Source organism: Brassica napus, chromosome A8 (genome assembly GCF_020379485.1).
Source record: "Brassica napus cultivar Da-Ae chromosome A8, Da-Ae, whole genome shotgun sequence".
Classification (NCBI taxonomy): domain Eukaryota; kingdom Viridiplantae; phylum Streptophyta; class Magnoliopsida; order Brassicales; family Brassicaceae; genus Brassica; species Brassica napus.
Window position 1 is genome coordinate 5449714 of NC_063441.1, and position 23121 is coordinate 5472834.

The following is a 23121-nucleotide window of genomic DNA, read 5'->3' on the forward strand; positions in this document are numbered from 1 at the left end:
TATTTTTTTATGTGGATCCCACTTTTATGTTTTCAACTAGTTGAATAGGTTCAAGAATTAATCACGTCTCTTTTTTTTCTTTTTTCAAAACTACCATTGTAACCATTTAACAATTGAAAATATGTAAGTTCAAAAAAAAAAAAAAAAAAAAAAAACAATTGAAAATATGTTTCAGCAGGTCCATTGCACGTAGTCTTATAAGTATGAGGAGTTAAATGAAAACTTCAGTCACATCAAGTTTTATCTGATGAAGGATAGGGCTGTGGCAGATCGGCTCTAGCAAAGCAAGAGGCCGGTGCTGTCTTCCGAAAAGTATAAAGACCTTACCACCAAGAAAAATGGCACCATTTTCTCACATGTTAATTTATTGTTGGCTGGTACAACATCAGTCGGAACATCCCTGTAATTTGTGGTCAACTGACCAATAAATAAAGCATCAATTAAGGAAATGAAATAGGCTGCCAGGATTGTGTCACACGGACAAAGCTAAAAGTAGCTAATCAAAACTGGAACCATTCGATGTTCCGAGTCACACTCCTCATGTCCCACAAAAAAAAATCCATGTGTCTTTTTCACATACGACTTCAACAACTCCTATACATTTTTCAGTTCCTTTATATATACTTCAATAGCGTAAGCTCAACTAATTATTAAACTCATTCCATATTTAATCAACAGAAAGAAGAGAACTAAAAAATGTCAAGCTTATCATCTATTGCACTTTCCCTCCGCAACAAGGCACTCATCACTCCGAGAGTTCTCTCTTCCGTCCCGAAAAGACTTATCCATGTAATATATTGTGTTTTTCTTATGTATTCATGATAAGAAACGTCTAACTAATCATATCTGTCCTTGATGATTTGACTAAATTACTCAAAGGGGAGTACGATGAAAGAAGCTTCCGTCTGTGACAAAGCCACCGAGGCTCAACAAAAGGTATCATATTTTCCTAAGAACTTTACCTGAGATTATATTTAACTTAGGCTCAATTTGTCTTAAAACATTTCATTACTGCGTTTGTATATCCAAGTTTTGTTATTTTGAAACTCTTGCTTTTGGCTTGTGTTTAATTGTGCGTTTATAACAACCAAACATATTTTGTTTGAATTTTAAAACTGCAAGTTCGTTTAGAAACAAAAAAAAAATACAGAGAAAGCTAAAAGCAGATGGATAGGTATACAGATAGAGACAATGATGTAAATATACATACATATATATTCATGTGTGTGATTTGATTCCATTGTATCCTTCACAAACGATTTCACATAACTAAATTTATTGGATGATCTAGGTGGCCAAGAAGGCGGACGAAGGAGCACAAACGATCTCCGAGGCCGCCGGTAACTTAAAGGACAGGGCGAAGAACACTGCAGAGGAGGCCTGGGATAAGGTGAAGGACACGACAGAAAAGATCAAAGATACCGTCACCGGAAAAACCGAGGAAACCAAGGAGTCCATCAAAGCCAAAGCCAAGACCGTCGAGAAAAGCATGAACACCAAGAACCTCAAATAATAAACTTACTGTCAATTTTAATATTTCACTAAATCAAATAATCTATTTTAAGAAAAGAATCAAATAAAATGTACCTACGTAATCTGGAGTTGTTTCAGTATGTTTACACTTCTGGTTTGTGTTAAGAAAATAAATTACTTTATCAGGTAAGAATAAACATGGGGGTTATAGAACATGTGGAAATTTATGTTAATTAATTATAACATATCCGTACAATAATAAGTAAGAACAAAACTTGCATTCATCTTTTCTGGTGAAATGTCAAATTCACCTCATCTCTTATCACCAATCAAAGTGTTATGCAAGATTAATTAAAAAAATATTAAAATTAAAAGAAGAAAAAAAATAACAGAGGAAAAAGAACTACGTTAACGCAAAATCCTAAACCCTAAACAGTAAACACTAAACCTAAAACCTTAGACAATAACATTAAACCCTACTCTATAAACGCTAAACCCTGAAGAACAAACTTCGATGTTAATGCTGCCATTAGGGTTTAGTATTTACGTTTAGAGTTTATGCGTTAACACATCGTTTAAATCGGTGTCATTCTTTTTTTTTTATAGTTATTTTGCTTTTTCTTTTTAATTTTAATATTTTTTTTATTAATCTTGCATAACATTTTGATTGGTGACAAAAAGTGAGGTGAATTAGACAGTTCATAAAGGGTCAAGTTTTTCATGAAATTTTTAAAGTTTCTTAAATGGTATTCCTTCTGTTCCTAAAAAATCCATGTTATAGTTTTTTCACACTTATTAAGAAAATATTTAAAATTGTATTTTCCAATACATTGTTTTTCTTAATTAACTATTTCCAATAACCAATGAGATTTTATTAAACACAATTTTATTTTTTGAAAAGTACAATTTTTCATTAATTAATGTCTTGAAAATGTAAAAAATGTATATTTTTGAAACAAATTTTTTTTTCTAAAAAATGGATCTACAAGGAACAGAGGGAGTATATGTTTAGCAATATAGTAAAAAGAACAAAATATTACGAACGAGGATGATTAAAATGCTGAAAATAAAATGTAATAAATGTTTAGAACAAATGGTGTTAGGATACTTGTCCTGAAATACCTATTCAGAGCAATCAAGTCCTATTTATTTTTACTGCACCAAATTCAGAGCAATCAAGCTTTAATTTTTTTTTTGAAACCACAGCTCTTGAAATTACCTACAGCTGCACAAGTGCTCTGCAGAGCCAAATATTCAAAGCAACTTTTTAGTGCTTTCCACAAAATTCTACAGCAATAAAATCTAAAGTCATAGCAAAAAGTCTACAGATTTTTTTCTACACTAAAAATGTTAAAGCTAGGGTCTTTGGCATTTTGTCGTGATCAAGTTAAAGTTTCCTAAATGCAACGCCCATTAATTCAAAAAATGAAATTATGTCCTTTTCTTAGCCATGATCTTAGAGTATTTCCAAGCCCAATCCATATTTTATTCCAAAATAGAAAAAATGGTGTGAGATATGGAGTGATGAACAAAAAATAAAAGCACTATTTTATAAATGGAGTAATCATTTTATTTTTTCTTTATTACTCCATTTTCCATTCTATTTTCTCAATTTTAGAATAAACTATGGAGTGGAGTTGGAGATGTCCTTAAGAAGGTGACACAGAAGACGGTATAATGCAGGCTATTTTGTTGGGGCATACTGATTCCTACACGAAAGACAAAATGATGCAAGTGACCATCGCATACAACCATTTTGGCGAGGGTCTTATACAGAGAATGCCAAGGTGCTTCAACATTAGTTTCCTCGTATTGATTAATTAATTAGTATTTGAATCTTGTAGATTTATGATTCTTTGGTGTTATTTCAGGTGTAGACATGGATATTTCCATGTGGTAAACAACGATTACACTCATTGGGAAATGTATGCAATCGGTGGAAGTGCTAACCCTACCGTTAATAGTCAAGGAAACCGGTTCCTTGCCTCGGGAAACCGGTTTGCTAAAGAGGTATGTAACCTAGAAAATATAATTTGATAAGTCTAATTGGTAAAATTGAACATAATAGTTCATTCATTTTTTGAGTATATTTGTCCCAGGTGACGAAAAGGGTAGGTGCAGGGGAAGGAGAATGGAACCAATGGAACTGGAGATCACAAGGAGACTTATTGCTAAATGGTGCCTACTTCACTTCATCTGGAGCTGAAGCTTCTTCAAGTTATGCTAGATCTAGTTTAGCTGCTAAATCATCTTCCCTTATAGATATGCTTACCTATAGCTCTGGTGTCCTGAAATGCAGGATCGGTACGCCTTGTTAATTATTTGTACAACTTCGAAAACAAATAGAAACATATGAAATGGAAAGAAAGAAGAAGAATGGTTCGGTTCCCATGTTTTGACTCCAAGTTGTTATATGATTTCATTTCTATTTGAACTTTTAAGAACAAACTATGTTGGAGAAAAGATCGTATACATTAGAAATATGAACGTGATTTGGTAATATATAAAATGACTTGGGCCAATCAGGCCCGGCTTAAAATGTATGTGGGCCCTGTGCCATACAACAAAATTTACCTGTGTAAATATATGATTTTAAAGAACTCAAAAAAATAGGGCCCTAAAAAAGTAAAACTCAACAAATCAGGACTCTAAAACAAGTAAAATTCAAAAAATAAAGGCCCTAAAACAGGTAAAAAATTCTAATGAAAATAAAAGGGCCCAGTGCATTTGCACCTTCAGCACCACCCCAAAGCCGGCACTGGGGCCAATCCATTTACCGTCAATTAGTTTTAAGTTAAAACACACATAAAACTTAACTAACTTGATAATAGTTGCTTTCATGCACCACGTATAGAGACAAAAAAAAAATCTAAATTATATATAAAACATAATTTTATTATTCTTTTATATTTTTTTATTTTCTTTTCTATATTAATAGAAAATTTGATTTAATTGAACATAAAATTAAGATAAAATAAACATTTTTTTATTTTAAATTATCTTTAAAAATAGATATGTATATATTTAACATGATAATCTTAGATATATTTTATCTATATTTTTAGATAAAATATATTAAATCAACTTGAATGAAATTAGTAAAAAAAATTGTTATAAAAGTTGTATAATTATCAAAAAGTACAATTAAACAGTAATTCTAAAATTTGTAGATATATAAAAAAGCTAAAAATATTAGGATTAAAAAATTTAATTTAAAAATGTATAAAAATGAAATCGTTTTGAGTAATAAAATTGTATAATTATAAAAATAAATATAAAAAATATTTCAAATTTTTTAAAATATTATTATACTTTTTATTATGTTATTTAATGTCATAATTGAATATATTTACTTTAATGATGTTGTATAATTTACTACCATATTTTTAAAAAATTACCAAAAATATAAATAAATATTAAATGTTATTGTCCATATCACATTCAGCCATAAACCATCTCAGCAATTCTAGTGTGCTCAGCAATTCTAGTATGTCATGTCATATGTATTTAATGAAATAGAATGTAGAGAGGATATGTGTCAAAATCACTTTGCAAATAATGTATAAAGGATCAGGGCAGATCCACATCATGATCAATTAATCCGGCCCAGAAAGTGGCCTGATCAACCCACTAGTTTGACGGCTCAAAGATGGGTCAATTCCACCAAGATAGTTAGAAAAAGAGCATTATCTCAAAGAGGGGTATGGTGGATCTATCGAGATTAATAGTTATACACACCATTATATCGAGAGAGAATGTTGGAGAAAAGACCACACGTTAGAAATATGAAAAAGACTTAAGTAATATATAAATGACTTGGATCAATTCACTTAGTTGGAAGATCATAAAACTTAATAAATTAAATCAGATACAATAGTTTTGTCATGAAACAGATTTGTCTCTACCAAGTCAGAGTATTACAAACAAGAAAACTAACAGATCTCTGTATTACAAAGACTTCCTAGTCAAAATGGAGCCTCGGCTTCAGTTTTTATCTCACTAGGGCTGTACAAATCTGACATATTCCTGGCTCTGTACTCTTCCAACTGCCCCCACAACTTCTTTCATGTTTAACAGAATGTTTTACCTTGTGTCCATTCTTTGACAACGGAATATTTAAGATGTTTGTTGAAACAGAAACCATTCCGAAAAACTAAACATTTAAAGATTTTGTCGGGAAGACCTTGTACCCCTTGCAACCGGATTTGCATTTCCAAGCTGAGCCGAGTTCTCCAACACATTAATTTGATTTTTTTCCTTGCACCACGTGGTGCCATTTGAATCTGGCTCTCATGAATCTCATACGCCTTTATAGAACACTTTGTTTGAGTAAGTTCTTTTGTTTCAGTCATAGTATCAAAGGTCCCTACATCTAACACAATATTTTATTTTTCTTCCTGATTCTCGTTCTCTTGAATCTCACCTTTTTCTTGATCCTCTATACTCAGTAGAGAGAATTTTGTAGGTGAAACAAAGTGAATCTACTTGTCTCTCAACGGGTGTACGCAACGGTGAATGTCCTTTCTTTCCCGGTGAGACCTGCAACCAATTTTGATCCACATCCTCCTTCTGAATACTATTCACCAGTTCCTTCCCTTCCATCTTTTCTTTTCCATGGGTCTCCATCTCTTCATAATCATTTTGAGAGCTACTAGAGTCACTTCTCTCTTCTCCAAAATTGTTACCAACATTGCTATTTTGACTCTATGGAGTAGTAACTTCAACCTGTTCCTCAACTTTTGTAAGCACATAGACACGTTCCACATATACCCATTCATCACATAGACTGCAATGAGATGGAAGCCATGGGTAGATAAACTTAACAGTAAATTCCTTACCATTTTTTGAGAATGTGATTGATTTAGGTAGAATCTTGGTGACATCAACATTCACAAACAATTTTTCCACTTCAAAAAGAGTAAACCATTGTATCAGGATGAAGTCTCACCAGAAACCCCACAGCACTATGTTACGATTTGGATCTCAAAAGGTAACAATACTAATAATCAAAGATGCGATGTTCTTATTACTCAGAAATGGTATACAAAGAAAGAAAAACTATTGATTCTCTCTCTACAACAACTCTCTAATTTCTCGATACCCCTCTCACCAAATCACCTTCTCACATATATAAAAAAAGAATAAACCATAAAGTAACTAAACCATGGTTACTTTTACCAAACCATGGTTCCGTTGATCTTATTCTAGCTCACCCAATACCCGCACTTATCATTACTTCCCCCTTTAAATTCAACCAGGTCCTTAAGGTTGAGGCAAAGTGAATGTTTGAGCACTCATCATCTTGACACTCCCAGACTTGAGCGCAAATGGAATAAGCACATAGGTTTCATCTTGTTGCTTTGAATCAAAGAAAAGAATGTAACCGGAAGGATTTTTCACTCCACCCGACATTGTCGTGAAGAAGATTCTCGGTTGATCCTTAAACCTGTCGATTTGAGTATATATCTCTTAAGACCTATAAGTTGAATAAGGTACGAGAACAACCAACTTCTGAAGAAATTCTGCAGTATGAGTCTTCATGTTGCCACTACCGGTAACAACTTCGAGAAGATATAGATAATCTGAGACTGGCCTTGATTAGACTTTGGGATGATTTTTCCACTTTACTCTTTCTTTGAAATCTAGTTTCATGCATTCAGGACCACTATCCAAAACTGATATGATTTGTTGATGTGATACAACTAGTGCTCTTAATAGCTTCCAGCTATATCTCTCCAAATCACCACAAGCACAAGATATTAAATTCAAGATGGAATATTGTTATCATCTGGCCTCAACTTTACTCTTTCATGATGTGGAATCTCTCTTTCATCTTCCTCCATCATTATGTCTTCCATTGTAATCCATGGAGCCTCGCTTATACAGTCTTGAATGGTAGTCTGATACGGCGATCAAGTCGTATGGGAAGATCCTGAACTTGTGTTTCTCAATTGGTCCCATCCTGAAATCGTCCCTGCTCAATTGGTCCCATCCTGAAATCGTCCCTGCTAGCCTCCTTTTTCGTGTCTTTGCTGTTCATGATAGTAGTCAATCTTTCTCTCATCCAACTGTTAAAGCTTGTGACAGTTTCTGTGACCTTGTACAGATCCTGAAGTTGAATTATTCTCCCTTCTGAATTTCATAGGCCACTTTCATCAAATTCTCAAACAACAGAATCCCAATGATCCTCTCCTTTGTACCACGACCTGTAGCTTTTATAGCTTGAATGGATAATCTTATCAGCTTTGGTTCCTGGTAATGACTCAACACAACACGGTGCCCTCATCAGTGCCAACTCCCTTTATCTTATCTGCTTGACGAGAACCTGCGCCACATGGATCCCATTGGCAACTAATCACATGTTCGGATCCTCCATTTCTCTGCAGGAGTGTAGATATATTGGTTTTCCAGCAGGAATAGAAGTGATCACTCTTTCCACCACCACCAGCCATTGGTTTCTTTTGAAATGCACTGAGCCTGGATCCCATACCTTCATCGCACGCTGAGAATCCCATTTCTCAGAACAATGTAAATATATTCCCAGATTATCCCTCAAGCACCTCGAGCATTTCACTTCTTTGCCCTTTCTCATCTTCGTAGCAATCAATATCACCCAAACGTTAAGCTTCATCCATTTCCTTTGATTTTTCTGCTTGAACTTAAGTTCGTAAAACAGTTTATTTTGCTCCAACTCAGGCCTAATTCTCTTCATGTAAAACTTCATCTTCCCTTTCTTTGCTCTCCCACAATGATTTCCATCCTTGGTAGACGCATTAAACTCTCTCATGCCGCTTCAGTTTGCTTCTAGTCATGTGCTTGTCTCTAGATTTAAGTTTCTCCAACTCTATCAAGGACTTCACTCCTACTGTTGTATCCAGCGAGAGAAGCTGTCTACAAATACATCGTTTGTATTTCCACTTAGCTCTCCTTCTCGTATAGGTATCTAGCAGTAACGTGCACCCCATCTACTCAATATCATTTAGCTTCAGCCATTTTCTGCTCTCCAGGCAAACCCTTCCAAAGTGATTTCTTTTACACCATCTCTTTAAGTTCATTCTAAAGGAATGCAACACTAGTTTAATACTTCAGTGGAGAAAAATCTACTTACCTAACAGCCATGCCACGTTTGTTTCCTTCATTTTCTTGTGCAGTTGTTTGAACTTGGGTTCCTTCCATTGAGCATGCCTCATTATCCCTTTCTTCTTCTTTATAAACTTCAACAGCCATTTTTTGTTGGTGAGTAGACAACAATAGACACCTCTTTTCAAATACTTCATTGAACTCTTTCTTTGACTCTTAGACATGTTTTTCCTCTGAAATTCAACAATCTCTGAGTTAGCCTTCCTAGCTTGTTATTTACATCCCTTAGACTGAGTAATATCCTTCTTAATCTTCATTTCACTTTCTTCCCTCTCAGGTGCTTTCATCGAATAATTGGTGTGCATGCCCACCTATCTCCGCCTCTATTTGTTTTACTTCATTGTGTTGGTGCTTACCCTTTCCCTCTAAATCAACAAACCCATAAACCTCCTTCACATCAATACCCAAATCGACCACTAGGTTTCCCGGTATATTCATAGATACCTTTCATCTCTTATTTTTCTTCCTCATGTTACTTTTTGGCTCAGTAGGTTGAGGTTTTGGAATTGTTTTCCCTTGGGCACGATGGGATTTTTAATTCTGTTGCTTCCTCATCTATCCCCAAAGATGCTATTAGATCTATAAAACCCATATGTGTCTTGATCAGATAGTTTGTCTTCTCAGGTTTTGTCGCATGTGAAATCAGCTCGGTACACTTCACGATCAGATCCCAATCTTTAGAAACAGGTGTATATTCCTCCAATGATTTCCTTGTAGCATCTCATTATCCCAACCATCAATCATGCGACGACACTCTTCCAACGTTTCCAACTGTTTCTTCTTTTCCTCCTCAGGCGCCATCACCGCATGTCACTGTCACGGTTCGTCATTGCTCGGATCTCTTCTATCTCTTCTATCACTTCCAATGACATCCTACTCTCTAAAGCGATTTCGATCACACACTTCTCCTTTCGCTCCTGGTATGAGGATCTGCTCCACCGCTCTTGAACAACCATGGCCGGCTTCAGGATTTTCACTCTGTCCCTTTCCGGTTGTTTCTCCACAACTAACAGTGTCATCATCGTCATGCCTTGTTGCAAACGTTCCAGCACTTCATCGATTTCAGCTTTCTTCGAGGGTCTTCGGAATAGAACAGCTCTGATACCACTTTGTTACGATTTGGATCTCAAAAGGTAACAATAAAGATAATTAAAGATGATATGTTTATTATTACTCAGAAATGGTATACAAAGAAAGGAGCCATTAGACTTTCTCTGCAACAACTCTCTAATTTTTCGATACCCCTCTCACCAAACACCCTCTTTTATATATAGAAAAAGCATAAACCATAAAGTAACTTAACCATAGTTACTTTTACTAAACCATGGTTACTTTGATCATATTTTAACTCACCCAATACCCACACTTATCACACTAGTAATAAAACTAAGACCTTCCAATGAAAAAATGTGAAGTGGAACTTTTTTGAGTGAACCATGTAGAGATCAAATCTTCCTCTTGCTTCTCCTATTCCGTTTTAGGTGTCCATTTGTGGCTACCATTGGCACTCCTTCGACATTCCACATTCCCCTTCGTAGTATACACTCACGGGACTTAGGATTACAGACCATAAACCTTATTGTTGTGGAGTTAACCTCAAAGACCTTTGTTTTAGAGTCCATAGCTCCAAATCTTATTAGGAATCACAGGGAACTTCACAACATATGGAGCTGAGTCCAAGAATTTCCCAACCAAAAAATTCTTCCATAGCAGTGTTGCACTATGTATTACATCATCAGGAATTTCCACATAAACTAAGGAAAACGAAAATGCTATGCTTTGAAGATGTATTTTCTGTATCAGTTCGTGAAGTACCACAAGAGGTAGTACATGCGTGTGTCATGAAGATGGGTTTTGTTGGAGCTCGTGTTGTTTGATGTCCGTGGGCTTGTTAAGCTTGGAGAAGAAGCAATATGTTTATTAGGAGATTTACATTAAGTGTAAAGGATATTACTTGAAGAGGAAAAGGCAAGAGAGTTATTCCTTAAGAGAAAAAGGAAAGTTGCTTAAGTTGTCTTTGGAAGAACTTAGGGAGCAAGTTTTGGTTATCTATTCAAGGAGAACGTGCATCTACTAAGAAAGTTGTCTCTGCAAAAAGAAGAAAAGTCGAGAGATCATTATTTTGTGCTTGTGTGATCAAGCCTTTGGTGTCACTACTCTGCGTTAGGTGCTGACGTAGTTGGTGAAGTACTTCCGAGGAGTTGGAAGATTGAACTCTAGATTTAGGGGGAGTTTAGCTCGGGATCGGGGTGATTCTGATAAACAAAATTCTAGACTCTAGTGTGAGTTTTAGCTTAGGATTGGGGTAATCCTAAAGAATTTTTGTAATAGAAAATATTGGTGTAAGACTTTCTTGTTCTAGTGAATTCAAAAAGAGAAATTTGTGTCTTTTACTTTCTGCACTTTATTCACTCTGACCTCACTGCACTTACAATTGGTATCAGAGCGGGTCACCTAAGTTATTGGTGTGATCTTGAAGGGTGAGGACATAAACTAGTTCAGGAGGAAGGACAAAGTTTTTGATGGCGGCTTATCAAGAGGGAACGTCTATGACAAAAAAAACCCATGTCTTGATTCATCCAATTTTAGGAATTGGAAGGTACGTATGCAAGCTTTCATCAGTGGTCTTGATGAGGATTGTTGGAGCTCTATTGAAGCTGGTTGGAGTCATCCGGTGATGCTTAATGGTGAGAAGGTTGAAGTTCTTAAGCCAAGAGATCAGTGGACTGCTTCAGAGAAGAGGGCTTCAAGTTGCAACTCTAAGGGAAAGACTGCGATTTACAATGCTATTGATGCAAGCTATTTCAAGTTGATTTCTTAATGTGTTTTAGCTCAGAAGGCATGGAAGATATTGGAGAATATGTTTGAAGGTACTACAAGTGTCAAACGTACCAAGCTGGATATGTTAGCATCAAGGTTTGAGAATATGAGGATGGATGAAGAGGAAACCGTGGCTCAGTTTAGTGCTAAGTTGTGTGACATTTCGAATGAGTGTTTTGCACTTGGAAAGCAGTACAAGGAAAAAAAGCTGGTGAAGAAGCTGAAGAGATCGTTGCCATCCAAGTTTGAGTCAAAGATCTCTGCTGTAGAAGAAGCTCACAATTTGGATGAGATGGCTTTCGATGAGTTTGTTGGGATTGTTCAAGCTTTTGAGCTGAGCAAATCATATGGAAAAAAGGAGAAGAAGAAAGAAGATCCACATGGACTTGCTCTCAAGGTTTCAACTTCTGAAGATCATATGTCGATGCTGTCAAGAAAATTTGCTAGCTACCTGAAGGAAAGAGAAGGCAGGATAAAGAATGGAAGAAGAAGTGATTTGGGCAGATCATCATCAAAGGTACAATGCTATGAGTGCAATGGATTTGGGCATGTTCGAAAGCAGTGTGCGAATTTACTGAAGCAAAAGAAGAGGGGCAACAAGAATGATTCTGATGATGATTCAGATGATGGTGAGAAGCTAAAGAACTTTGTCGCATTCACAACTTTTGTGACTGGTTCTAAGACATAATCTATGACGGGATCTACAGCGGGATCTGCCTCAGCGTTTGTGCCAGGGTCTTCATGTGGAGGTGATGATGATGCTGGAAGTGATGATGATGATGGTGGAACCTTTGATCTTGCTGGAAATTATGAAAAGCTGCATGAGCATTGGCTTAAGCTGGTTGAGGCGAATTCAGATTTGGCTAAGGAGAAAGCTAAGCTAGAAGCTCAAGTTGCTGAAGCACTTAAGTATGCCTCAGAGAAAGAAGAAGAAGCACGACAGGCTGGTGCTCAACTTGCAGCGACTCAGAAGGGTTTGAGGATGATGAATAATGGGACAGATCAACTAGATCATCTTCTCAGTATTGGACAAAGTGATAGATGTGGCCTTTGATATCAAGGAGAATGTTCTAAGGCTGAAGGTGTTTTTGTATCAGCAAGAAAAACTAAGGATGTAGCTATGTCTGATACAAAGCATGAGGTTAAGAGGTTTGCTAGGAATGCAACACATGGGAAGACTGCAGTGAAGCCTGCAACTGGTGTGAAGAATGTGACTGCTACGCATACTGCTACGAGTACTGCTACAGAAACTGATACGGCGACTGCTCCAGAGAGAGTTTCTGGATTGAAGAGTGCAGCTCAACGAAAGTTTCGCCCTATTTGTCATCACAGTGGTGTTGTTGGACACATTAGGGCAAGGTGTTTCAAATAATTGAGGGAGAAAAATCAGATGGAGCAAGCTTATGGTATGAGGTATCATGGTCCTATATGTTATTCTTGTGGATTTCAAGGGCATCTGCGACGTGACTGTTTCAGGTGGGTTCAAGGAGCTAATCATGGAGGATTTGGGCTCAGGAATACGTAGTCTAGGAGATTTGATCACTATGGAGATGGTGGAATGGGATTTCCTTCTTACTTTGGAGGATATGGATCTTCATATTAGTTTTTGACCATGATGTGACTCATAAGGGGAGATTGAAGATGTGATTTTCTATCTAGAGGTGATGAGTTCACATGCATAGTCTAAAAGGGGGAGATTGAAGATGTATATTATGTATCAGTTCGTGAAGTACTACAGGAGGTAGTACATGCGTGTGTCATGAAGATGGGCTTTGTTGGAGCTCGTGTTGTTTGATGTTTGTGGGCTTGTTAAATTTGGAGAATAAGCAATATGTTTATTGGGAGATTTACATTAAGTGTAAAGGATATTACTTGAAGAGGAAAATGCAAGAGAGTTATTCTTAAGAGAAAAAGGAAAGTTGCTTTAGTTGTCTTTGGAAGAACTTGGGGAGCAAGTTCTGGTTATCTATTCAAAGAGGATGTGCATCTATTAAGAAAGTTGTCTCTGCAAAAAGAAGAAAAGTCGAGAGATCATTGTTTGGTGCTTGTGTGATCAAGTCTTTGGTGGCACTACTCTGCGTTAGGTGCTGACGTAGTTGGTGAAATACTTCTGTATGGAAGATTGAAGTCTAGATTCAGGGGGAGTTTAGCTCCGGATCGGGGTGATTCTGATAAACAAAAGTCTAGACTCTAGGGTGAGTTTTAGCTTAGGATTAGAGTAATCCTAAAGAATTTTTGTAATAGAAAAAATTGATGTAACACTTTCTTGTTCTAGTGATTTCGAAAAGAGAAAGTTGTGTCTCTTACTTTCTGCACTTTATTCACTCTGACCTCACTGCACTTACATGTTTTGGCTAAGGTTATTTTTAGGCTATCTAGGATTTTGAATATCTTATCTAGCAAGGCTTCTTGCTGCTACCGGTGGGATATTCCGGTGGCTCCGATGGTGATTTCCTAGGCTCCAACAGGGGATTTCCAAGGCTCCAACAGAGGATTCAGAGATTGTTAAGTCAATGCAAGGTAAAAAAGCTGTGTAGAGTTGGGTGTCGATAACACAAAGAAAGCATAGTTTGAAGAAACATGAACTTGAAGTGCTAACAAAGGATGGTTTACATTCATTGTGCAGTTGTATCACATGTTTGCTTGTGTGATCAACAAAAACATTACATTAATACGAAATGCAATTTTTTATTTTTAGGTATCCTGAAACTGAAACTGATGATTTCGTTTTATGTTTACATGGTGATTCAACACAAAACGAAGCATGGTGAACATGCTCTTGCTCGCTTGAAGGTTTACATAGGAGAATGGTTACATTTGATGCTCTGAAATAAGTCCCTTTTCTGTTTTATGTTTCTTTTAATGATCTAGGCAATGAATAATGTCCAAATTTGTTAATCATCAGCTGATTTGGTAGTCAGGGTTTTGAGAGTTTAGAGTGGCCACAAGTACTACTTATTGGGTCGTCTATCATCTGAGGTTAGCTGGAACCATTAAAGTGACTATCTTTCTCTTTCTGGATCTTTTGCCACAATGAGCTATTGATACCAACCCTGTTTTCTTAGAGAACCCTTAGACAGATCATTTAATTTTTTTTATTTGAACAAGAACTTGAGCTGAAAAGAAGGGAAAGGCTACAAGTGATGTACGAGCGTAAGAAGCAACTTAATAAGCTCAGGGACAATGTAGATCAGGTGGTTACTTATTGATTGAAGCAAAACTGACATCTATGAGTACATCGGAGTTGTAGCCAACTGAAACTTTGTTTTAGTTTTGTTAGTGTCATGGCAGTGACCCATGTTTTCAATCCTTGATTGTTTTGTTCATACAAATCAAAGCGATCTTAATATCATTTGATATGTTTACAAATGTCACAAAGTTCTACATTGATATTTACAAAGTTAATACAAAGTCTACGCAAACCACATTTCAGAAAACAGTGTGAGCAAGAAAGCAAAGATAGTACAACCAACAGCACCTGATTAAGAAGGTTATGTTGATGAATCATGATCCTTCAATAAATTATCCATTTGCTTCACCTGATCAACATTGTCCCTCACTTTGTGTTCTGCTGCGTCAACATCTTTCATCTCAGCACTATTATCATCCTCAATGACATGAACATCATAAACAATCCGTTCTCGGTCATCATCATCATCATCAATGTGCTTGTAAGTCTCAAGTTCCTTCTCAAGAAAATGCTTCTCCCTCTCCCTTTTGAATAAAATCTCCTTGAGAATATTCATTTCTTCCTCATCATATGCAAATTTCTCTTCAATCATTCTCTCATACTGCTTTCCTTCCATTTCAGTGAAGCTTTATCAGCTTGTAACCTCAGAATCATAGCCATAGCTTCATCAGCTGCTGACGCTGAAGCTGCTCTTTCTTCCTCCAATTCCACGACTAAAACAGATCGAGCTAATCTCTCTTCCTCAATAGCTTCTTCAAGCATTCTCACCTTATTCATCAATTCCAAGTTCTTATCTTTACCAACCGAACTCTTTGTGTCTCCTTGGTCTTGATGATACCAAACGCTTGTTCTACTTGTATGATATGCCTTGGAGAGCATATTATAGGAAGAAGAAAGGAGAAGGAAGGACTGAAGAATGAAAGACTCTCTTATGGAAGGAGGCTTTGCAGTTACACTTAAATAATACGTATAAATACTCTGTATTGCTGTAGAAGATACTCATCATGTAATTGGTCATTTGTGAGAGAGAGAGTATAGGTAGATAGATACGGTAGCTCGTGAGAGGCTGTATACTTCTACATACGGTTATCGTAATACATTGAGGAGATTACAAGTACAGATCATAACAAATTGGTGCGTGTTGACGATCGGATCGATTGTTCTTCGCGATGGCACATAATCTAGAAGAAAGGTTCCGGCGAGTAGACGAGCTCAATGACACCGTCGCTGATTCGTCGGAGAGAGTAGATAAGCTTACGCAAGCGGTGGAAGCGTTGATTCAGCGGCAATCGCAGGCGGAGAGCCAAGTTCAAGCGAGCGATCGCATGATGCAGTCGATGCAAGCGACGATGACAGCCTTGATGACGATAGTGAAGGATCGTTTATCCTCGACAGATGATCTGGTCTCACCGATTCGCAATCCGGAAAAGCGTCCTGTTCAGGTAAACGCTTCGTCGTCAGAGCCTAATCGTCCGATTCCGATGACTGATCCGTCAGGTTTTGCTTCACTGATGCCGACGAGCGAGAGTCAGTTTAAAAAACTGGATATGCCTGTGTTTGATGGAAAGAATCCTCATGGTTGGATTGCACGAGTAGAACGTTTTTTCCGTCATGGTCAGTATACGGAGGATCAGAAGATGCATCTTGTATCGATGAGTTTGGAGGGAGTTGTTTTGAGTTGGTTTCTGTGGGAAGAACAACACGTTCCTACAGGGAATTGGCTTGCTTTCAAGAAACGCGTGTTGACGAGATTCAGTAATCCTCGTATGCGTTCTCCAAAGGAGAGTTTAGCCGCTTTGACGCAGACAGGTCCTGTGGTAGAGTATGTTCAACAATTTGAAGAACTTTCTTCTCAGGTGACAGGAGTGGATGATGAGATGTTAGCAGCTATCTTTAAAGGCGGGTTAAAACCTGAATTACAAGAGACTATTCGCCTTAAATAACCTCGGGATCTTTCGCATATGATCTCAACTGTGTTGGAGATGGAGGATGGTTTGTTGTGTCAAGCGATGGTTCCTTCCAAGCAAGGAGATGCTAGACAATCAAAGCAGTCAAGTTTCAATGCGTCTCGGTCGTTGACAGCCTCAACAAATTCCTCTACTTGGAAGACTCGACCGGTTACTTTACCTACGGGAACCAGTAACACTGAGAAGACTGTAACTCCTTCTGCTACCACACCAGTGGGAACTCTAAGGCGTCAGCTTTCTCCGGCGGAATACGAGTTTAGAAGGAAGAATCGCCTGTGTTATAAGTGTGATGAAAGGCATGCGTTTGGCCAGCCTTGCCCGAACAAACACTTGCAGGTTTTGACGGTCATTGATGGATGTGAAGTAGAACTGTATGAGGAGGAGTTAATTGATACATTTCAAGATGAGCAAGGAGTAATCACGGAGTTGATGGAGTTGTCCTTTAATGCATTCTTGGGAGTTCCTTCTTTGACAACAACGAAACTCAGTGGTGAGTTGGGCAAGTTGAAGGTAGTGGTTATGTTGGACAGTGGAGCAACACACAATTTCATTGCTCCTGAAGTTGTCAAACGTGCAAAATTGAAGACTGTTCAAAACGAGAAATTACAAATCAGATTGGGTACAGGAGTGATGGTTTCTGGTCTTGGAGTATGTCCTATGGTTTCGTTTACCGTAGATGGAGTGGGCTTTACAACAGATTTTATTGCTTTGGAATTAGGCAATGTGGATGTTATCTTGGGGGTTCATTGGTTGCGTACTTTGGGGAAATGTGAGATGAATTGGGAGACTCATGAGCTATCTTTTACTCATCAGGGTCGGCGTGTGACTTTCTATGGGGATTCAACATTACAATCTACCCTGTCTCTGTGTTCTCTCGTATCTCCTGCTGATAATAGTCCCTCTGAAGTTGAACCATCACAGGAAACGCCTGCGGTCATTCAGGGGTTATTACAACAGTTCCAAGATGTGTTTGCCATCCCTACACAACTTCCTCCAATACGAAATAGAGAGCACAGTATCACATTACAGCCAGGAGTAGGTCCTATTAATGTTCGTCCTTATCGTTACCCACACGCTCAGAAGGAAGAGATGGAGCGTCAGGTGCAGAAAATGTTGGAGGATGGGATTATCAGGCCGAGTAAGAGTCCTTATTCTAGTCCCGTGTTGTTGGTGCGTAAGAAGGATGGTGGATGGAGATTTTGTGTTGATTATAGAGCAGTAAACAGAGCCACAATAGCTGATCGATTTCCCATTCCGGTCATAGATCAGTTATTGGATGAGTTACATGGCGCTGTGATCTTCTCGAAGTTGGATTTGCGTTCAGGGTATCATCAGATTAGAATGGTTGAGCGGGATGTGGAGAAAACTGCATTTCGAACCCATGATGGCCATTATGAATTCTTGGTGATGCCATTTGGGTTATCGAATGCACCTGCCACCTTTCAGGCGTTGATGAATGAGTTGTTCAGACCCTATTTGCGCAAATTTGTTCTCATCTTCTTTGATGATTTGCTGATATACAGTCCAAGCTTGGAGTCGCATGTTGAACACTTGCAGCTGGTGTTGCGCATTTTCAGGCAACATGTACTCTTTGCAAACGGAAAAAAATGTTCCTTTGGTCTTCAGAAGATAGAATATTTGGGGCATGTCATTTCACAGGAAGGTGTCGCGACGGATAAAGCAAAAACAGAGGCAATGACCCGGTGGCCTCGACCTAAAACAGTCAAAGGTCTGCGTGGGTTTCTCGGTTTAACAGGGTATTACAGACAGTTTGTGAAAGGGTATGGGTCTATTGCAAGACCACTAACGTCTTTGCTTAAAAAGGATCAGTTTGCGTGGTCTGATAGCGCCAGTCAGGCATTTGATCAGTTACGAACTGCAATGGTGAATGCTCCGGTTCTGTCTCTTCCTGACTTCAAGGAAACCTTTGTCATTGAATCTGATGCTTCTGGAACCGGGTTGGGAGCGGTACTGATGCAGAAACAGAAGCCTATTGCATATTTCAGTCATGGTTTAACAGAAAAGGAGCAGTTGAAGCCCATCTATGAACGGGAACTGATGGCAATTGTGTTAGCAGTGCAGCGTTGGCGCCATTACTTACTTGGGAGGAAGTTTATTGTGAGAACTGATCAGAAAAGTTTGAAGTTTCTCTTAGAGCAACGTGAAGTTAATTTGGAGTATCAGAAGTGGTTACATAAGTTGCTGGGGTATGAATTCGATATTGTCTACAAACCGGGAGTAGAGAACAAAGCAGCGGATGGTTTGTCGCGAATCGATCATGTTACCTTTGAGACTTTGATGAAGCTAACAATTCCGAAGACATTACAATTGGAAGATATCTTACGGGAAGTGGAACAATGTGCTGTGATTCAAAAGTTGTTGCAGAGTTTACAAGAGGGGCAGAAGGTGAAAATGGGTTATTCTGAGGTCAATGGGAGGCTGTTGTATAAAAACAGATTGGTGATTCCTCAGGACTCAGCGCATATACCTTTGATTCTGGAGGAGTTTCATGCTAGTAGGATTGGTGGTCATGCAGGGTTGTTGCGAACGATCAAACGTATTCAGGAGTACTTTCACTGGCCTAATATGAAGAAGCAGATTCAGCAATATGTTGCAGAATGTCAGGTTTGCCAGACCTGGTTGCCATTATCGAAGGGAATGAATGTGATCTTGGTGATAGTGGATCGCCTTTCTAAGTATGGTCATTTCATTGCGTTGAAGCACCCCTTCTCTGCGGTTGATGTGGCTCAGAAGTTCTTGACTGAAGTGGTGAAATTGCATGGTTTTCCGAAGTCGATTGTGTCGGATCGGGATAAAATATTTCAGAGCACGTTTTGGAAGGAACTTTTTCGACTATCAGGGACGAAGCTGAAGTTCAGTACGGCTTATCACCCTCAAACGGATGGTCAAACGGAAGTCTTGAATCGTTGCCTCGAAACTTATCTTCGTTGTTTCTCTTCGACCCATCCTCGTCGTTGGTTTCAATTTTTAGGATGGGCTGAACTTTGGTACAACACCTCCTACCACACAGCGATCAAGACCACTCCCTTTCAGCTGGTATATGGTCGTTCCCCTTCTTCTATGTTAAAATTTGAAGCTGGTGCTACGAGTAATGGGGATTTGGACAAGCTGCTCCGCGAAAGAGATTCTGTGCTTCAATCAGCTAAGGCTCATCTGATGCGAGCTAAGGATATTATGAAGTGTTCTGCCGACAAGAGTCGTCGTCATTTGTCTTTTGAGGTGGGTCAAATGGTGTTTCTCAAACTTCGACCTTATAGGCAGTCTACCGTATCAAAACGCTTATGTCAGAAGCTATCGGCGCGTTACTACGGTCCTTTTGAAGTGGTAGAGCGGATTGGTGCTGTGGCATATCGCCTCCAGTTACCAGAGACGTCCCGCATCCATCCTGTTTTTCACATATCTCAGTTGAAAGCTGTGGTGGGAAATTCATATGTTGTTCAAGATCTGCCTCCAACATTGTCGAATGAGGATGAATGGGTGATTGAGCCAGAGGAAATCATTGATACACGTTATACTGAGGATGGTCATTTGGAAGTGTTGGTCGTTTGGAAAGGTCTTCCTGCGCACGAGAGTTCTTGGTTGCTTGTACGTGATTTGAAGCATCAATTCCCTACTTTCCAGCTTGAGGGCAAGCTGAATCTTGGGAAGGGGGGTATTGATATGCCTTGGAGAGCATATTATAGGAAGAAGAAAGGAGAAGGAAGGACTGAAGAATGAAAGACTCTCTTATGGAAGGAGGCTTTGCAGTTACACTTAAATAATACGTATAAATACTCTGTATTGCTGTAGAAGATACTCATCATGTAATTGGTCATTTGTGAGAGAGAGAGTATAGGTAGATAGATACGGTAGCTCGTGAGAGGCTGTATACTTCTACATACGGTTATCGTAATACATTGAGGAGATTACAAGTACAGATCATAACATTGTAATGGCCATCTTCTGGATTCTGAGTATGATCTCGAATGGCAAGTCAAAGAGAAGTTTATGGACGTTTTGGTACCCAAGAATTCCAAACGTGGGACAAGGCAAATAGAGTAAGAACTTGGATACAATAAAGACCAAAGCTGATACACATAACAGACAATAAGCAAATGTTAATTCAAGAAAAGCACCCAAGATTCCACTAAACGTTATTCTATAAACTTTCGGGGTAGTCCATTTTTGTGTTTCACTCTCTCAATCAATAGCCCGGAATCTGAAATCTTAGCAAGTGAATATGAACCAAATCTGATGATCTGTAAACAGAAACTTAAAACATACAAAAGAAGAAAAACAGAGAAAGGTTAGCTTTTTATACACTCCAAACTAAGGAAACATCAAAGAACTCAATAATCATGAAATAAGTACATCATACTTTAGAAAAAAAACCCTAAAATTTGTCAAAGATTTCGGAAACGAAGAAAGAGAAGTTATCAGACAAAAAGCTAAATCAAAACCTTTACCAGTCAAGAAAATAATTAATTTCGTAGTAATAAAAGAAAAGAAGAGAAGAGGAAAGAGATGAAGCTGAGGTCAGAGCGAAGCACCTGAAACTGGGAAAAAGTCAAAGAAGAGAGAGACGGAAAGAAATAGCTCTTGCTTGGAGCTTCGAGAATAAGAATCGTTCTTATTTCGTTTTTCTTTTCAGATTAAATAAAATGAAAAGGAGTCGGCGTAACATTATCTAGCACTTTGCTTACGAGTAATAAGAAATATGGTCGATCCACGTGACCAAACAAATAGCTGTGTTGATTATTAAGATAAGAGTAATTGTAATACTCATCCCAGCTCAATTTGACCCATTGGCACACATTTCACATTTTCACTTGTAAAACTGTATCTCATAAATCATAATACGATTTTATTTTATGGCCTTCTAAGTATAACTACAAAAAGTAGAAAACGCAAAGAAAGATGAAATCAAGAAAAATATATAACTACCATGTCATTTTTATGACAAATCGTTATACACATATTTTACCTTAACATATTGACTAGAAAATACAAAAACCTAGAAAAACATGATCATATCCCAAAGAATAGACACATTTTTATTCTTTCATAATTGAAATTATAACTTTTTATAAATTATAAAGTAACCACTAGTTTTTCATAATTTTATCGGGATTATATAAAACCCTAAACTCTAAAAACAAATCTTAACACCTTAAATTTTAAATAAAAAAATTAATTAACATAATAGAACTAAAAACTAAGCCTGGTCCCAAATCATATTTCTCAAAATTTAATCAATGAAAAAATTAATCTGAATTATAAATCTTAACTATATTTAATTATTAATATAGATCATAAGTTATAAATCTAAAATATAACAATTAATCAATGTATAAAATATCGTAAACATTTTACATATTTTAAAAGTATTTTCTTATCCCAAAAAATTATACTACCTAGTCATTTTCTTAAGGTTCAATTAGTCTATCTATACTGTTATTTGCAAAGTGATTTTTTTTTACTTCTCATTTCTTATCTTAAAAATTGGAATGGTTAAATTAGTTGTTATTTTTAATAAATAACTAGATTTTGACCGCTCATAAAAAGGCGGATATATTTTTTGTTACATTTTTTAGAAATTTAATTTTTATATTTGTGTTTTTAATCATATTTGTTTTTTTCTTTATATAATATTTTTCTTGAATGATTAACAAGAAATTTTAATAATTGTATTGAAATAGTTTGACCACACCTATATCAATAGGTCATGTTCTGGTATTAATAGAATATATTTTATTTATTTATTAGATTAAATCATTTTAATAAATTAATATAATAAAAATTAGCCAAAATATACTAATTATAAATTTATTATTTTAAATAATCATAATGTTTGACTAAGGGTTTATTAATGCTTCTACACCAAGAGGTCTGAGGTTCAAACCCCAAAAAACGCAAATTATGTAGATTATGAAGAAAATGGGTTACAAGAGGTCTTGAGCATGGTGCATATCATATCATCGAACTTGGATTTCATAGGATGGCTCGGAGTAATGCAGTCAGACGTGCATTCTCATATGGTGGTAGAATTATCGGCCCTAGAATCGTCTATGTAATTTTACTCAATGTTTTAATAGCATAATTAATCAGACATTAAAAAAATAAAATCATTAATCATTATATAAAAAAAATTAGCCTAAAAATAAAAATAAAATTAAAAACAAAATAAAAATAAATTAGGATAAATAGTTCAGTAAGACAATAAATTGTGTTGTTATTTGAAAAAAAAAACTTTTAATGTATTTTTTTTAAAATATATAATTATTATGTTGGGATAAATAATTTAGTAAGACATTACTCGTCCTTCTGAGGAGGACATAGACGTTTTGATTCCTGTCTGGAGGAAATCCCGGCTCAAACCCGGCTTCATCTCTGCCTCCAGTTAGAATGGAAAATTTCTACTAAAGGGATTTTTTTCATATTTCTGAATATGGAAATCTCTAACCTAATCGCTTACTACAAACCGTAGAACAAGAGATCGACCATTCTACACACAAGTATAACTAGAGTTTA

The 23121-nt window shown here is 37.1% G+C and overlaps 2 protein-coding genes and 1 pseudogene across 2 annotated transcripts; 2 read left to right on the plus strand and 1 right to left on the minus strand.

Moving 5' to 3' along the window:
* Positions 1-634: 634 nt before the first annotated feature.
* Positions 635-1707, plus strand: BNAA08G05030D (uncharacterized protein At4g13230). Its single transcript, XM_013864391.3, has 3 exons — positions 635-789; positions 880-936; positions 1292-1707. The coding sequence occupies exons 1-3, from the start codon at positions 697-699 to the stop codon at positions 1511-1513; spliced, it is 372 nt and encodes a 123-aa protein (XP_013719845.1). The 5' UTR covers positions 635-696; the 3' UTR covers positions 1514-1707.
* Positions 1708-1938: 231 nt separating this feature from the next.
* On the plus strand, positions 1939-4387 carry LOC111202047 (putative pectate lyase 14). The gene is made up of 3 exons (XM_048737680.1): positions 1939-3260; positions 3345-3483; positions 3573-4387. Exons 1-3 carry the CDS (start codon positions 3151-3153, stop codon positions 3789-3791), a joined length of 468 nt encoding a protein of 155 aa, XP_048593637.1. The 5' UTR covers positions 1939-3150; the 3' UTR covers positions 3792-4387.
* Positions 4388-14765: 10378 nt separating this feature from the next.
* On the minus strand, positions 14766-21134 carry LOC106423618 (annotated as a pseudogene).
* Between the last annotated feature and the right edge of the window lie 1987 nt (positions 21135-23121).

What these genes read in the sequence shown, in the direction of transcription:
- BNAA08G05030D (XM_013864391.3), top strand. Translation starts at nt 697, where the DNA reads ATGTCAAGCTTATCATCTATTGCACTTTCCCTCCGCAACAAGGCACTC. An exon ending in TCCCGAAAAGACTTATCCAT is followed by an intron (nt 790 to 879) that starts GTAATATATTGT and finishes AATTACTCAAAG; the next exon opens with GGGAGTACGATGAAAGAAGC. An exon ending in CCACCGAGGCTCAACAAAAG is followed by an intron (nt 937 to 1,291) that starts GTATCATATTTT and finishes TGGATGATCTAG; the next exon opens with GTGGCCAAGAAGGCGGACGA.
- LOC111202047 (XM_048737680.1), top strand. Translation starts at nt 3,151, where the DNA reads ATGCAGGCTATTTTGTTGGGGCATACTGATTCCTACACGAAAGACAAA. An exon ending in CTTATACAGAGAATGCCAAG is followed by an intron (nt 3,261 to 3,344) that starts GTGCTTCAACAT and finishes GTGTTATTTCAG; the next exon opens with GTGTAGACATGGATATTTCC. An exon ending in GAAACCGGTTTGCTAAAGAG is followed by an intron (nt 3,484 to 3,572) that starts GTATGTAACCTA and finishes TATTTGTCCCAG; the next exon opens with GTGACGAAAAGGGTAGGTGC.